At 35.2% G+C, this 18078-nt stretch overlaps 2 protein-coding genes across 3 annotated transcripts; one reads left to right on the top strand and one right to left on the bottom strand.

Moving 5' to 3' along the window:
* The first annotated feature begins 1047 nt into the window (after positions 1-1047).
* On the top strand, positions 1048-5807 carry LOC113777229 (protein PHOTOSYSTEM I ASSEMBLY 2, chloroplastic). 2 transcript variants are annotated; one of them, XM_027322270.1, is made up of 6 exons: positions 1048-1185; positions 1651-1745; positions 2389-2554; positions 3783-3875; positions 5144-5274; positions 5503-5807. In XM_027322270.1, the coding sequence occupies exons 1-5, from the start codon at positions 1092-1094 to the stop codon at positions 5272-5274; spliced, it is 579 nt and encodes a 192-aa protein (XP_027178071.1). In that variant the 5' UTR covers positions 1048-1091; the 3' UTR covers positions 5503-5807. The 2 variants fall into 2 exon arrangements, with proteins under 2 accessions (XP_027178071.1, XP_027178066.1); XM_027322265.1 differs by having other exon boundaries at positions 5485-5807.
* Positions 5808-8102: 2295 nt separating this feature from the next.
* LOC113782691 (metal tolerance protein 4) lies at positions 8103-13923 on the bottom strand. Its single transcript, XM_027328592.1, has 7 exons — positions 13369-13923; positions 11877-12046; positions 10077-10275; positions 9627-9805; positions 9397-9547; positions 8771-8901; positions 8103-8653 (listed from the first exon to the last, which is right to left on the bottom strand). Exons 1-7 carry the CDS (start codon positions 13586-13588, stop codon positions 8474-8476), a joined length of 1230 nt encoding a protein of 409 aa, XP_027184393.1. The 5' UTR covers positions 13589-13923; the 3' UTR covers positions 8103-8473.
* Between the last annotated feature and the right edge of the window lie 4155 nt (positions 13924-18078).

The following is an 18078-nucleotide window of genomic DNA, read 5'->3' as shown; positions in this document are numbered from 1 at the left end:
TTAATATGGTTTAGAGTCTTTAGAAATGAATTAATACTTTTGCTAATTATAAGTGGATAAGTGGTGGATTATAAATTTGAACAAAAAATACACGTTTTTTAGCACAAAATTCTATTCTCAAAATTTTCTTTAATTATTTGTTTATTGTATACCAATTTTTCTATCAATTAAAATATACTTGAAACATTTTATTATATATGTAATATTTAATTATCCTATTATATAAAAAAATGATGTAATAATCAATCACTAAATCATAGTTAACTAAATGTATTGTGTTTAACTATTTTATTAATAAGATGATTTATACACATATAAAGTCAGCTTTTCCATATATATTGTTCCATAATTGAATTTGGATTTACAACAAGAAAGAAGAAGTTGTTAAGTTTAATCAATATATTATAAGTAGTCCCAAATTTCTCTCTATTTTTTCAAATTGTCCGAAATACTTTATATAGCACAATTTTAACTATGAATTACATAATTTAGTTATGAATTACATACTGCACATGAATTACATTATTTGTCACTATATTTATGAATTGCAAACTTAAAAATTATAAATATGACAATTTATTACATTTTTTTGTAGGATCTACTGATTCTATGATCCGATCCTGCCAACCAAAAAACGATCCTAGGTAGGATTCCGATTTTGAAAACCTTGATCTGAATACATGTCATATCATCCAGAATTAAATTTAAACAACAAACTTTGCATGTTTGGAATGCAATTAGATATGCAATTGTGTATATAAATGCATGTGTCATCATCTAAACTTAAATTTAAACAACAAATTTTACATGTTGGAAATGCAATTGGATGCACAAGTGTGTATATTGTCACTTGTCAGTGCATGAAATATTTACTCATAGGATTTATTACAAATTTGGTAAGGTTTATAATATTACCTGAGTAACTAAATTGAAGTCATTAAAAAAAAAAAAATTGAGAGCCCATTGTATCAATTTACCCAAATTCACACAAAAAAGAAAAGGAAAAAAAAGAAAGAAAGAAGCAATAAAGGAATACCATAAATTGGCAATATCCTCCACACGCGGAGAGCGGAGAGTGTAACAGAGCAGAAATGGCGTCTCAACTCTGTTCCCATTATTCTGCAACGGTGGCCTCAGCTTTCCCGCTCTTCTCTTCACCACGCTCCAAATCTTCCCCAACCCATTGTCAGATTCTCCCTCTCTTCTTTATCTCTATGGTTTCTTTTACATACATTCATGTTTTAGAGCAGCTATAGCTTACATAGAAGATAGACAGATAAGATAACTGCATAATTTACAAGTGTTTTCATCGTATCTTTCTTTATCTTTCTCTATGTAGCTCTTGCACTGGTATGAAGCAATTTAAAAGTTTTAGCTTACTGGTTTCAACTTTTGGTTTTTGCTGATTATCAAATTATATCCCACAGAACTGCATAAAGCTGATGTTTTTATACTCTTTCTACTGTTTTTTTTTTGTTTTTTGGTTACTAGAATTTCTTTGCACAATTAACTTCATTTTTCATATTTCTTTCGTTGTTCAAACTAGATAAAGAAAACCCAAAATTTGAAATATAATGGGCGTGCTCCCCCCGCCGCCCAAACCCCCTGGTTTTTGGATTAAAGAATTGATTTTCTGCTGTGGGATTGCAGCCAAATTGGAGCCAGCCAGGTTTAATTTGAGATGCAGCTTGGGTGATGAGAATTGCTCTCCCTCAGACCATTCATCACAACCCAGTGATAAAGTGGTCTGCCCCTTTCTTTAATCCTTTTTCTTATTCAGTTTGTACTTTATATTGAGTTTCTTATGTGATCATTGACAGTTTTAGACAGACTGCAGTCAACAAATTGTTGAAGCTATATGAAACTTCTCAATACCTTGCACAGTTTTACGAAATGGAAAATGCTCGTCTGTGAATTTTGAATTTTTTGGGTGAATTTAATTATCTGTAATGAAGATGAGTAGAACTTTCATCAGGGAAATGCCACATGAGCTCGTTCTACAGTTGTGCTATCAACTATTCCTGCCTGAAAATTAATTTCTTTGTTAATCTCTGATAGAGTCTTAGTTGTTTCCAAGGAGCTCAAAAGCTAATTATGGCATATGCTTCTTTAGTTTTACATCTATGCACCTATGCAACATTGTTGTAAGACTTTAGTTATCTGCAAATGTCGAATGCTTGAGCCCTTTGAACCTGAACTTATATGAATACAATAGGCACACATCAGTAGCCACATTTGTAGTTTAGTTGTACCAAAGAATGATGATTTTAAATTTCTTAATGACAATGTTTATGTGAATTAGAAACTTGTATGTCTATGCTGCTAAAATTATCGAAGGGTTATATTGTACAACAATTACATCTGGGATGGTTGCTTCTTCTGAAACAGGGTTTGGAAACATCAATTTCACGACGCTTGTGTCTGACTTGTTTATGTTCAACAGTAGCACTGATAAACATTTCTAGCAGTTCTGTTTCTGGACCTAAGGCAATTGCTTCAGAAGCAAAGGAGCGAGCTGTTTGTCGGAATTGTGGGGGTAACGGAGCAGTCATTTGTAAGTTTAGAAATTCGCTATTTGTTCTCTTTGTCTCTTGTCTTCATTTTGTTTACATTCTGTATAATTCATTTTGTAGATCCAAAACTGTTAGAAGTCTAAGGCATAGATGGAGTTTGACTGTCCACTCGATTCTTTGATTTATCGAATTCCGTGGACAAAGTTTCATTATTTTCATGAAGCATATATATTATCCTGTGGTCAAGATGACTTGAAGTGATAACAGGAACCGCCATAATGCATGATAACAATCTCTGTTCTGATAAACGATAGCTTGGTCAATCTTAGATATTGGGGGTTCCTCACTTCATTTCTTCTTTACTATGTAATGTCATTTAAAGGGATGCTTGTAAACTTATAACTCACGAAGGCAAAATGCCTAGTGTTTGTCAATTACAATGAGATAAAAAGAAAAACATAAAAAGAGACTATTTTTCACTGATCAACGGGATTAATTCACTTCCTATGACTACAATTATAGAATCATGCCAAGCTTGTCCTAGTGGCAGGGTTGAATATTCCAGTCATCCTTTTTTGGTAGAAAATGTAGTTTAAATAATAAAAGCCAGGATAGAAGTTCAGTGACTTGATGCTAGCAAAGCTCTTATGACACTAAAGCTATTTTTCTTCAGTTCCTTAAATTAAATGAATCTTCATTACCTAAGGTTCTTTGTACATAAGCTGTAATCGCAACACAAATCTCTTGGTAATTATTTTTCATCAAAATTCAAAAGACCATATCCCAGATATGGCTCATTATACAAAACACATATGGTTTACTGAACTATGGAAATGCAACTGGGCTGAGCTGTGAAGATGAACCTCGTTGTTTACAAAGACAATGCTCATTTGACACATGACATGACACATATTTTCTTGCCTACATGTTCATTTCACCTCCACCGACTATGTTCAAATCTTTTTCTCTAGGGCTGCATGTAGAGTATCATACTCTATTATGCCATACATGTATCAGTTAACATTGACAGGGTACATTTAAAACTAAATTTGGTTTTGTATTACAATTGTTTGTAATCTTCTGCAAATATTTCAAATATATGATTCCTGCATTACTTTTCTATGTCTCAAGTATATTGTATTAATCATAGTCAAATGCCTTATATACAGCACGTCAATGAAACTGATATGTTATTGTTGCAAATATAAGTTATAATTAGTTTCACGTTGACAATATGTACCTATAAGATGGTTGTTGCTTTTTATTTAGGTGATATGTGTGGTGGTACAGGAAAATGGAAAGCTCTCAACAGAAAACGGGCGAAAGATGTTTACGAGTTCACTGAGTGTCCCAATTGTTATGGTATGCAAATTTTCACTACTCATAAATTCTTGATTTCCATGAAAACTTCTGTGCTATAAGCCAGTTAGGGCACTTAACTTTAGTAGCCTCACTGCATTGTATCTGTGTAAAGATGGCATTATGTTACTGATTATTTACTATATTACATGTTCACTTGAAAGAAAGCTACCAGAAATGATGCTAGACATTTTTGCATATGAGTTCAGAAAGTTTCAGTCATTCAGCAGGATATTTTTATCCCTTAATTACTTTACATCAAAATGATTTGTTTTGTTTTACTAGATTTGCATTTCGCATATGTGAGGCAGGCAGGTTTCTGTACCTTTTGATGTTCTTGATCAAACTTTCAGGGAGAACACCCAAATATTGGAACTTTGACTTCTAGTAAAAGTGAAGCCTGAATTTGGAATATGTTTCTCTTGTCTTTCGACTACTTTTAGGTCGTGTTTTGGAAGATGGATTTGCTGACGAGTGGTTCATGTCTGCATATACTGGTTTCGTTGATACTGAACCAATAAATTGGACACTTATGTTAAAAAAGGAAAAAGAAATTGTTATGAGAATAGAACAATGCTGGTCTATATTAAACTCTCAATGGAAATTTTTTAGAATTGTTCCTCAGAAGATTGATGAGGAAAACCCTGTAATTATAATGAAAGATTTTACTAGAATTGAACTGCAACAGATTACAAAAACAACATTTGCGTCAGGGAGTTACTTGGTAGAATGGTTATTACTATGCAGTTACACTAATATGACATTACCCACTAGCCATGGAGAGACAAGTTAGCTGTTTGGTGAACATGGTTGTTTGTGATCAATGTTTCACCACCTTAAAATGGTGATTTTGAAGGAATATCTCCTTGAATTGTTTTCCAGCAATTTACATCTTCCATTTGCAAACCAAAATCTACATAATCAATAGAGATTATATTGTACATTTATGGTGGCTTTCAGAGTCCACTACCATCCTCCTATACTGACATGTCATAGAGAAAGTTGCTTTTCAATGTAAAACAGATATCCATATACAAGAAAAAAAAAGGTATCCATATACACATCACGTACATGTTTTACACTTGTATGGCTGCATAAAAACACAGCGTTGATCGAGTCCCAAGTTACAGAGAACAGGAATGAGTGACAAATATATTAAAGTGGTACTTTGAATTTTTAAGGAAAATGGTGGTTTTGAGATGTACAGAAGAGTACTGATCCAAAACAGCGTCGACATTGGTTAAGCTTTGATATTCGATACTTCATTGCAGGTAGAGGGAAACTCGTGTGTCCTGTATGTTTAGGGACTGGTTTGCCCAACAACAAAGGTCTGCTCAGAAGGCCAGATGCTAAACAACTGCTTGACAAGATGTATAATGGTCGCTTGTTGCCGAACTCTTAGGTAACTTCTGTTTCAATCATTCTTTTTTTTCACATTTTCCATCAGTTGTTATATTTTAACCCTGCTCATCAACTATTGTCTTTTTCATTCAGTGGTTTTACACTTTCTTTACTTAAACCGTGTGTCCGTTTTTCTTTTCCTTGTTCTTCTTCCAATTATCAATTTTCTTGCCTCTTCGTTTACTCTCAAAGGCATGAACTTGTAATGCAGTTAACAGTGGAATTACAGAGTAACAAGTTGGTGGAATGGCACACAACTGAGGGCAAACGGCTGTGGATAGAGTAGATATTGGTTGTTGCACTTTGAACATGACCTCTTGAGAAACTATATGTTCTCTCCTGTGTATCCCGATTTTGCTACAGTTTTGGCTTTACATTTGTAATTTATTTTTCTCTAATATTTCAAGCACGTCGGTGTAAATAAACTGATCTTTCCTGAGGCTTTTCATAAATGTAGAGATGTGTCTTTTAGTTTCTAAAATTGCTGCAGGCTGTAGACTCCCTCTTGTTATTAAGCTTTGTAAGCTTTCTAGATCAGTCACAGTGACTTTTGCTATCTTAAGTATCATTCTATATGAAAAATCAAAACATTTTTACTTTGCACAAACATTTGGGCAGGGATGTTGACAGCCAAAGATCACTATGAGAATGCACTGCAATCTGAACAACCAAAGTCCCGATTATGCTCAAGTCCATTTTAAGTTTATTCTCGAGGATGATTATCAAGAAATTTTTTTTTTTATTATTGAGGATGTTGTAGTTAAGGTAGAGAGGCAATTGGTCTCTGTAGCTCACACATTGCAACTGGTGCAAGGCAAATATAATGTAATTCTTACTTGTCTTGAATAAATTTTTAATATTAGCAGTTTGGAAAGTCGTTTGTTGAAGTTAAGTCTCAGGAATTAGAGATCTTGAGTTCAAATTCTCCTCCCCTCTGAGCTTCTTATTTCTAAGTTCAAATCCTTCTTCTTTCCTGCAACTTCTTACATTTCACTCTTTGTTAGAATTCTTTTCTTTTTATTTTTTTTAAAGTCAATTGCTGAGACCAGAAATCCAGTTTGTCAAACACCTTGAATAATCATTCGAGCATGACTGGTAGGATATAAAGGGCCAAGACCATATCAAATTTTCTCTATTTTTAGCAAAAACCACTACTCACCACAAGGTTCTAGAGCCAAAAAGAACCCAAGAGGAGAAAAGACCTAATAGACAAAATCCAATAAAGCATGCAGCAGCCAAATGGACAGGTGGTGTCAGCAAGGGATGAGTCTGCATGCTAATGTTTGCACCGTTTGAAATTCAGAAACAAGTGTTATAATAAGACTTTCTCATGCAACCATTTTTCATGGTAGTTTTTATGTAAGGAATACAGAAAAAGAAAAGCAAAGATAGAATGAGGGAAGCCAAGAGGAATTCTGAATCTTCATCAACAGATGAAGTGGGACAGGGAGAGTTATACTGTCCAGCATATGCACTTAAAGTGGAAACTGGACCACAGAAGAAGCAGCATCCTCCAGGCAAAGCCAAAGAAAAGGTTGGTTTAATTGCTATGAGCAAAAGCATGGTATGGTTAAGGGGTTTAGGACCCATAATTCTCATTCATTCAACTAGGTATTTGGATAAATCTGCATAACCGGATCAATGACTTGCTCCCAAAAAAATTGAAAAGAGTGTTATTCCTATTGGTATTCGTATTGTTGATGGTAAGGCAATCTCCTCTCACCTAATAGCATTCATATTCTATTTGGTTCCTGCAAGATGTAGTAGCCTTGCAAGCTACAAGTAGTTGCTTTAAGGAGTTTTCTTCCCAGAATAATCTCTTCAATATTGTTTCTTATGCAAATACTTGTTCAGGCTGAACAGGATGACACAAAGGAGGTAGGAAATGAAAGCAACAGAAGGGGTGAAAGAAAGGGGAAAAATGGTAATGAAGAAGGTCATCAAGGCAGAAGGGATGAACATGATCATCTTGAACTGCTGCAAAGGGAGGAAAGCAGCAAACCATCTTCCAAGCTTTAACTTTCATGCTTTATTACATATGTACATCCATGTTCTGAATGAAGGGCTCCATGAATTTGGGGATGTCAAATTTCTGTATTTTTCTTAGTGATTTATTTACTTTTTTTCACTTCGGTTACCCCCAAGCTTATTCTGGAAAAGTTGATTCCTGCCAAACCAACTTGAAGGCGCTATTCCTGAACAACACCTCAAACCACGCCTTCCTTGCTTATGGGCTTATAGTTTGTGACCTTCAAATAACGCAAATGGACACGCTTTCGATATTGGAGAAGGAAATAGCAGTCATTGAGTTTTGAAAGAGACTGACATTTCTGTCGATCTAAATGACTAAATCTTGTCGGCATGTAGCTTTAGCTCAGAATTTACCGTTTCGATTGCTGTTTTTAGGACTTTTTGTAGAAGAATGTACTATAACGATTTGATGCATGTGAAGTAAAAAAATGATTGAAAAATATGTTCACAAAAAACATAAAATTTTTTCTGTAGAAAATCACAATGCAAAAGTAATCTAGGATAGGTAACTATTAATGTTGAGAGAAAGCATGAAGAGTATTGCAAGTTCCAAACCAACTACTTTAGACGTAATTGACCTTAGATGTAAGTTAAAGGATTGAATCCCTTGACTTGCATTCTTATTCAGAATTTTGTGAAAATTTCGCTAGCAGGTGCAAAGGCGTCCGTCTAGTTTGATGGCAGTTCAGTCCCCTCCGAGTTTCCCATTGACCTTCTTGGGTCCACTCTTTCCCTTTGGTGTAAGAGTAGGTCTAGAATATAATTTATCGTATCCGAAAAAAAAAGTATTGCAAGCTCCAAGAGTGTACTCAAGATTCTGATTCCGGGGTTTTGGTAGCCAACTCATTGTACAAGATTCTCTTTCAATATGGCCAGCTATCGAAGCAAAACTGCTATGGTAGAGATCTAGATGGAAAGAGAAAGGCAGGACCTGCATTGCCTGCCATTTCCACTTAAAAAACCATGTTTCAAGCCGGGAATTTTTCTAGTTATAAAGCCATTTGCTGCGACTCCGATGAAAAAATTCAAATCACGCTTTCAGCCCAAAACATCTTTCACAATGTTTGAAAGATCCTTGATACTCAACCAGAACGCTATTTTGATGATTCTAAAGCTACTATTGATCTTTCCAAAGGACCTGTCCCTGATTAACTTCACGAACTGAAAATTCACGGGTCGGTGCTGGGGAGCCTGCTGAGAATAGAGTGCTCAGGTTTGTGTGTACATTCAAAGTCAAGATGGACAAACGCACGTTCAACTTCAGGAAGTTTCTCAAGCTTGATTTGCAGGGTCTCCCCAATCGTATGTGCCTCCTTCAATGGCAAATCTTCCGGGAGTTCAATGTCAACCTGTTTTCATCAACAGGCAGACAAAAGATTCGACAAAATTAATCTGGAGGACAAAGGAAATTACAAAACCAACGAAACTAGTTCACAATGCGAGATGATGACTTGTAAATGACCAACCTCAACAAAGTACAGGGCGCCAAACGTGTATGCCCGGACAGTGTCAATCCGCTTGACTTGAGGATGTCTGAGGGAAAGGTATGTCAACTTCTGCAGCATTTCAGGAGGGGCAGATTGTCCCACTAGTGACACTGCATTAAGAAACCCCATATCAGGTTAAGGATTTCTTCTCAAAAAACATGTTCATAGTGATATTGACTAAACAGTTCAATTTTCACTCTCAACATCTGGAATAACAGACAGTGCTGCAAAATTTTTACTCAAATGATCTCATCAAAGAGTCATTTCCTATGGAAGGGGATGCATTGCTCACCATAGATAAATAATAGATTATAATAAGCAATAAAATTACTTGCAAGGATGATCTCTAGATTCTAACTTTCTAGAGTTGGCTACCCTTGTACAAGAAACAAAAGTCCAAGAAGCTAAGAAGGATGAGTGACAATGACCACAAACGAGCCTAAGCACTTGCTTGTCCAGTGATAGTTCTTTTGCTAACAAAGAATATCAATGAATTGTGGATGTTTGAATTCAACTGATACTAAAGCTAACATTTCTATCTTATTCTACAGGTGGCACAGAAGAAAAATGCGTCTTAAGTAGGAGAAATTCGTTAGACAGTCTACCAGCATTTTCTAGTACAGTCCCAGACCAATTGGTGATTGTATAAAGAGCAAGAACAATGGCACCAGCAGGATCAATCCACCAGTAGAACGTATCACCAAGTATAGCTGCAACCAGTCCTACCACATTTGTTACCACATCAAAATAGTGGTCCTGAAAAGTGGTACTCAAACAAGTCAGGGAATTTGCTCAAAAGAAAAGAAAAGAGTACAGTCAAAGACAGTTTAAATACCTTCGCATATGCACGGACAATCTCATTTCTAGAGCTTTTGCAGTAAACCCAGAGAGCAAGTTTCACTACAGTGGCAGTTATCATGATAGAGTACAACCACACTAGCTGATCGTCGGTCATCTTTGCAGAAGGTTTATCTTCAACTAGTTGTTCTACAGCCTGGACCAACACCTGAAAACCTATAACCAAATGCACAACATGATTTCACAAGGATAACCTCAATGAAATGTATTAAACATGAAACTCTTGTTTATTATTACTTTAATGAGTGAATTTAATGATATTCATAAAGATATTAGCGTTAATTTTTTCTTGCTTGCTCCTCGTTTTTCTATGGAATCTCAGAGCTTCAACTGACCAACTGGGAGGAATTATAACAGCAACATGAACCTCGTGAGTCATGAACGATAAAATTGTTTAGGGATAAAGGAAAGTTAGATGAGGACGTACCAAGTGTTGCCATGACGGCAGCAAAAATAATTATGCCCACAGGCTGGACCCTCAATTTGCCAATGGGATACTTGTAAATGTTTATGCTCTTCATAGACAGGTGAGTTAGCCACAGTATGCCACCAGCCATCAGATCGAGCAATGAATCAAGTGTTGATGCAGCAATTGCCAGGGACCGACTCTCCACAGTTGCATATATCTGTAATTGTGTTTGTGTCAGATATAGTTCCAACAACATCATATTATCTCAAGACCTTATGGAACAAAGCCTGCAAAATAGACAATCAAGACAATTTTATTTTACAGAATAGATAATAAGCTCCTTTTGTTCTTGAAACCCGACAAAGACAATGGAAGTATTCATGTTTGCAACCTCCATCCCTTTATGCATTGCAAGAGACAAATGGCTTAAGTGGACTTCTGGATGCATTTACAGGTCTTAGGTCAAATAAATGAACCTTCAGTACTCCTACTTTATTACGAACAAAAACCAAATCCCGCAACAGGCATGTGCTTGACTTCCAGCACCAGGTGCTCCTACACGAACCACTGGCATTATGCAAGTAAAGAAAATTCATCTTTGTTAAAGAGAAGCTGGTATTAATCATAAGGATAGGAGCCTTTTGGAGACAATTAGGTAGTGATCAAGAAATTACAAGTACTAGCAAAATCTGCAGGTAGTAGCAGAAGGAACTGCTGAGATTAGAAGAAAAAATACTGAATGCCCAGAGTGCATGATTAATGTTGATATTCTGTTGTGTTTAGGAATTTCCACATAAGTCAAAAATAGTGTGTTAATATCCTGATCTAGTTATTGAGTATTATACAAGCACAATATTGATTCACCATTGGTAGTTGAACAAATTAATCAACCATTACTTCCTTGCATATTGGGGGGAAAAAAAAAGAGTTGGATATAAGATGTCAGAATGATGTCTGCAATAGGACTCTCACTTACAGACTTCTTTTCTTTGTCTTTATCAGAAAGGAAGGTCAAATAGTCATAGAATTAAACAAGTCGAGATGCTGGAAAAGAAAGTCCAAAAGTGTTTGGAACCATTCTTTGGTAGTTATGGCTAAGGCTTCAATAGCACATTGACCTCAGGAGAAGTCTTCAGGGTGCTTGCCCTTCCCAATGTAGATAAAAGTCCAAGTTTCGTTGCACTGACATTTGAGCTGTAATGATTTGGATCAAAGGCACCCTCTCACTGGTTAAGACATCAATTTAGATGTCCGCTTCACATCTTTGAAAATATCATAAGTATGATAAATCCTCTTCAAGCAAGGGGCTCATCGCTTCACATGCTTGCTGTGCACTATCACCTGCTACGGTAATCTCACTTCTCATCAAAGAACTCCCACCAGCCTTGCCTTGACGGAATACTTTCTCATCCCTTAGAGATCTCATATTAATGCTTGTACCATACTCCTTCTAGGTGATATGTAGTCCAAGACGGACCAGGGAGTAATCAGAAGCATAAAGTTCCTATCACCAAAAATCACAAGCCAAACGTGCAAAACAAATTGCGACCCATTCTAACACATAATGTCAACATTTCTTCACAAGTTCTTCCAAAATAGATTTATTTAGGATAGACATTTTAATTCAAATAATTTCAGCCATGTAGCATTTGAATTGAAATGAAATGCCAATCAGCAAATTGTACAGCATAAAGCCCTAAATGAACACCTTTTAACCAATGCAAAAATTGAAATCCTATCGGAGACTGACATTGGAAATGATTTACATTGTGCTAGGTAACTTCAGACAAAGTTCATCATTAAGTAGCAAGATGTCACCTTTAATAGAAGCAGCACAATATTTGCATAATTAGAGATTTTCATAGCTCGTTCTTGTTTGGATTGTTCTTCCACATCATCCTCATCAAGTCTGTCAGATGTCACTATAGCGTCAACCTCCTCAAATGATTTTAAGTTGGCAAATTGGCTCTCATAGTAATCCTTTTCTCCTACATTTTGGGTTTCTCAGATTATGGAAAGGACCAGATATAAGGAAGCAGAAGCAAAAAATAAAAGAAAAGACAAGCTGTTGACAAAAGTGATACTAAAAGCAGTGTGCAAATCTTTCGGTTTTTTCTTTTCAGTTAATTTCCTCTGTAGGGCCCTTCTGCCAGATTATGTTAACGGATTCCATGGCACAAGATTCTGCCATCATTGTGATGACATCTACTCCAAGTTCATAGGGTAATCCAACATACAAGGAAAGAAAAAGAGAGAACAGAAAGATGCTTGGAAGAACTTATGACAAGTGAAAAGGGAAATTCAGCTTATTCATAATGAATTCTTGATGACAAGATGCTTGGTATGCATCTGAAGCTCAATTCAGACCAGAAAGCCATTGACTCTCAATTAACGGTCATCCAGATTTACCTTGGTTTTAATCTCTCCTCCTGAATCTGTAACTCATGCTTGTATGAGGATTTTCCATTCTTTTCCCATTGTCATCCCTTTTCAAGATTTGTCACAAGTTCCACTTTTTCAATAATTTCTGCTACTGCTGGCAAGTTCAGTATACGTATATAAACCTTAACCATTTGTTTAACCTTCTTATCTCTAGACAAGACATCAACTGACATGAAGCAATATGAAATTGTTTGGCACTACAATCAGCATTAGAGCAAGGTCATGACCAAAAGAATAAGCAAAGCCATAAAGAAAGTGAATTTCGAATCCATCTAATCTATCGTCTACTAGAAAAACAACTAATTCCTGTCTAGGCAAAGATTGTGTTAAGAATCCATCACTATGGTCGCGCAATTTCTTAGCACAAACCCTTTTTCCCCTTCTAGTTTTTGCTTTTTACAAAAGAACAGTTTTATAAAGGTTCAATTCACCATTCTGAAACTTTAGATATGACCGAAAGACCAAAAGACAAAAACCTGAAAAAGAAAAAGGATAACTTGCAAATCCGATGCCTAATCAAATCTTCTACGACAAGATGCATGGACTATATTCTGTAAACACACAACCAGACACACATTATTCCAAAATTAGCATCTTTTTTCTTCTTATTCCCTTTCCTAGAAAATTTTCTTCTTTCCCAGGAATCTTGCCATACAATCACATAACAAATCTTAAAGTTTTAGCCAAAGTTTATTCCTATTCCCAAAGATTCTCTCCCAGCTTTGAATTCCAAGTATTTAAGCTTTAGATATATCCAAGTTTCCATTTTCCCCCCGTTGTGGACTTACCTTTCTTCAAGAACTCTGAAAGAAGCAGTGAAGCACAAAGATACAGATTTCAAATTCCCAGAAAGAAAGAAGAAACAAACCTTGAGTCAAGCCAGAGGCTTTGGAGAGATCAACAGGAGAAGAAGACTCAAGATCAACACAACCCCTGACCTTATCAGGCAGCCTTGAGATAAACTCATTCCTGAGTGAATTCACGGAGTACAACCGGCTGCGCCACCCAGCTCCGCCCAGCTGAGTCTTCCCCTCCACCAACAAAGACTCCTTTACATCACCATCACCATTGCCATTACTCATGTCCATTTTGCTTCTTCTTCTTCTTCAAAACCCAACAAAAATTCTACCTTCCTGACTCTATTTACGTCAAACCTTAGCGTTTTAATTAATCACTAACTGATTAAATTAAATGGGCTCTTTTTTCTTGCGCCAGTTATGGAATTCAAGAACGGCGAGCAGAAAGTAGAAAGTAGAAAGGCGTCCTTTTCAGGTGTCTTTTTCTACTAAAACCATTTCTTTAATACGCTACCGATTTCTTGTTTAGTCATTTTGTTCCATAACGGAAATGACATGGTGCCATGTGTATGATTTATTTCAAATATCAGCTATTCTCGGATCAGGTAATGTAATATTTATGTCTTGAATTTACTGTTAGTTTAATGCATTTCTACAGCGAGAACATGTGTTTTCAATGTGAAGCCCCCCCAGAGTTGGTGACTTTATGTGTTTGTTAATTGCTTATTGGACTTGGAGCAGACTGCAATAATTGATAGTCAATTAGTACTTTAGAGTTGATGGTATGGTAAAAATGTCACCGACAAGGTTACCAAATTCAATTGAGTTTTTTTTTTTCTTTTTGGTGATTTTGTCGAATTCCGGTGTAACTATGCGATTGGTACGCTTAGATTTTTAACGGCAAAAATGTCTCACAAGCTATGGCGTGCATTGAATGAAAATTGAAAGACGTTTTCAGTTTCAGACTTGAGCAATTTTCTCTAGATTACGATTGTAATCTTTAACAACGGTGCTTAGGAATTTAGGTCGATATATAATGAACATTAGTAAAGTTTCAAAATGCAAAAGGTCCTTAATTTTTTCTCGATTGGTGCCAAAGATTGTGCTATACTTTTGCTTTTGAAAATTTAAGTGTACTGCTTGCACGGATGCATTTCTTGCTATTAAAACATCAGAATTCAACAAAATGACTGAAAAAGGTACACTTTTACGAGTTTATAGACCTTTTTGACTATAAAAAAAGGGTGACTGTGGGTGTTCATCTTGACCCTTATCGGATCTTCAATGCTGAGGTGATTACCTCGATTCCTTAACGCTAACATGCATTTCATCCTCGCCTTCCCGAGACGAGTATTGTCTCGATTTATTGATTCGGTTTCACTCTCGAGTATGGTCACTCACCTTGACACATGACACCGCAGGCAAAGCTGATTAATACATGGCAGGTTGATATGACCACCACCACCCTCCTGTCTAGGCCTACTTTTGATACCACTGCCCTACAGTGTCACACTACAGTTGATAAGGAGTAGAATTCATTATTTCTTCCATAGGTCTTTCTACTATAAATACCCTTCTACTATTTGTGAAAAAGATACGCAAAGACTCTAATTCAATTGGTTTTATTTATAACTTCCGACTCATAACTGACTTCAACTTCGGAGTGGGATTGGGGGATAAAACATCAGACATTTCTATACCTCGACAAGTGAGTTCTTGCTGCCGACTTGGCTCACTTGCCCGGAAACCACCTCGTCAGTGACCAAATAGTGCAATCTTATATAGTTGAGTGACTTCTTTGCTCGTTACTATTGTATAGAAATCTAGTTGTTATATTTGTTTCAAGCGTTCTTTTTTTTTTTTTTTTTTAAATAATTTGTTGCAAAAGTTGATGCATTGTTCTTTATATGATTGTATAGAGTACGTGTGAAACTTTTTATTCATCTGTACCAATTTTTACAGCCATACAATAATATTGTGTTTTATATATCAATTAATAAAAATACTTATTCCAAATCCGTGGGCAATTTGTCCACTTGCAATTGTTAAGGGATTGGATCTGAATTATATGTACAGGTTCCTAGTTCTAACATATTGTAGATTTAATGTCTTCCATTGGATATTATTTCATACAAATAGTAGATTCACAAATTCTACAATTTTTGAACATATTCTGAATAACAACCTACATCATGTAATTTACAGCCTTATGCATTAACAACAGCAACCTACACTTACACTTTTAAAATTACGTCGAAATTTCTTCGTAATGCTTTATTTGGATTGACATTTTTTCTCAAAATTTTTTTACGTTTTCTATGAACATATACATTAATTTTCTAGACAGAATCTGATCCTTCATCATCTGAAGCGATTTTTGCTGCATTTATTCTTGCCCCTCCTTCAACAGGGCTGCACGAATGAGTGAGCAAAATGTATTCTTTATCTTGTTCTTGGAAAGTAAATTCTTGAAAAAAAATAAAAATTTTGATATTGGCAAGGAGAAATGCAATTTAAATATCGTGCCAATCTATTGTCTATTCCTTAAAAAAGTAAAATTTGAAACTTACACTATTTTGACAAAAAAAATTGCACTAATTTTACAGAAAATATTTCCTCAAATGTTCTACGAAAATGTTGCCATAAATATTTGGTCCCACGACTTTTATTAAGAAATTATGACAGCATAAACGTGGCAGCAACAAGCCAGAAAAGTAAAACATTAATTAAGAATCTTATCCTACAACTTTTCTTAAATTTTTAGCTGCTAAATTTCTATTGAGTAGTCGATGAATAATTGCTATCTGAATGTGACTGCAAAGGTTCTTCTTATCTGCATCTATATTTATTGTAATTCAAAGTTTGAATAATTTATCAACTTCGACATAAATGCTAGCAACAAGATTAGGACAGCATCTTTGAACGAAAATATACAATTTCCAATTCCGTGTTGTAAAAATTTACCCCACAAGAACATTAAAGTCTTGTTTAAATACTTTTTTTTTTTTTTTTTGGTATTGGTAGGTATGTTTTCTCATGTTAACAAGCCATTTTAGAAGGTCACTAAAATTGTAAGTTGGCAGCCAATTTTATTTTCAAATACCACTTCAAACGGCCACATAGAATTGAAAAATAGACATGAAAAGTAAAAAAATGAAAAAAAAAAATCCCACATCCTCCCATGTAAGATTGTAGACCTGATCTACAAATAAATTATTTCACAATTAAGTGAAGTTAATAAATTTAGAATTCATCTGCTTGTACGATGGTCTACTATTAGACCTGATCCTGATCAAATCTTCGACGTAGGTCTTTTTTTTTTAATAAGTGAGAAGGTTTGAATTTGGAATCTCTGATCTACCGTTCCTCGGCTGAACCATCCAACCGATCCTTCGCTCCCTGTCGCTCCCTGCTTGTGTATAGTTGTAAGGCGTTAAGTTGTAATTTGTAATATAAAAATGTAATTTAGTTCAACAACATTGACCAACAACTCTTTTTCAATCTATACATTAAATCTCAGTTCCAAGTGCTCTTCCAGGATTCTACCCACCTTTACACCAATTATTTTACTTCCATGTCTATCAAGAAATAGTCTATGAGGATAATCCACTAGTCCCTTAAACTAGTATTATTTATATATGGTTGACCCATATCTAAGACAAAGATTTCTTTGATTATTTTCCCCCTATTTTATTGTATATATTTTTTTCTATTTGGATCCCAAAGAGACATGAACAGAGTAATAGCAATCATTCTAGAACTCTCAGAAATGTAAAGCATTTCTAACTGTTTATAAATGATCAAAATATATTGGCTAGTAATCATGACTAAAAAGCTCAGAACCTGCCCAAATTAACTGTTCAAATACAAATATAAAATTTGATCTCTACTAGACGACTAACTAGAAAAGTAGGATGCATGTCTTGGTGGACATCAATGAGCATGCCTTCTTAGAGCAAATAATTGCTTTAGATTAAGCAAGACAATGATACATGCCCATCAAATATTTACTATTCCAGCTCCTAATTCTTAAAAAACAAAAGTAGTAAAGAAAACTATATCAAATTATGCTACTGAGATTGACAATTTGAGCCCAAAAGTTAAGGCAATTTAAAAAAATAATTCTCAAATTAACTTGAGAAGTGAACATTTGATGAAAAAATACCCTGTTTCTTGATGCATGGATGACAAAACCTTTCTAACAAACACTGACGTGTTTTTCTAAACAAGAAAAAGTGATCACCTAAAGTTGGTTGAACTGTACATGACCTGTAATTTTAATTCGAGTCTATGATCCCAAAGCATATCTTGACCTGTTTTTTTGGCGAGTGGTGAGTGGTAACTAGAGTCGAATTCACTCGAATCTTTTTACACCCAAAATTAAATGAATAAATGAAGTTAGATATAGTCACAGATTCCATTTTTGATGTAACCATGTTGCTTAGTAGTGTTTGGAGCGACAGCCTCTACAAATTGTGAACAAGCCAAAATTGAGAGGAAAAATAAAAAGAAATTCAATGAATTACTTGAAATAAGAAGAAATTCAATTTATGAACAGGCACTATATCAGCTCACAACCCCAGAAATTTACGAGGAGCTGATTGTACAGGAAAAAATCCAAATATATATTTCCACCAGAGATCAATACAGAAATGAGAAAATCAAATTATGGTTTTATTGTTTGACAATCGAATTCGCAAAATAGAAAGATAATGAAGACTATGAATAGGAATATCTAATCAGAATTTATATAAAGTTAAGAGTTATTTTTTTTGGCAGGA

Source organism: Coffea eugenioides, chromosome 1, assembly GCF_003713205.1.
Source record: "Coffea eugenioides isolate CCC68of chromosome 1, Ceug_1.0, whole genome shotgun sequence".
NCBI classification, from domain to species: Eukaryota; Viridiplantae; Streptophyta; class Magnoliopsida; order Gentianales; family Rubiaceae; genus Coffea; species Coffea eugenioides.
Note: the sequence above shows the minus strand (reverse complement) of the source record. Positions and strands in the feature narration are given on the sequence as shown.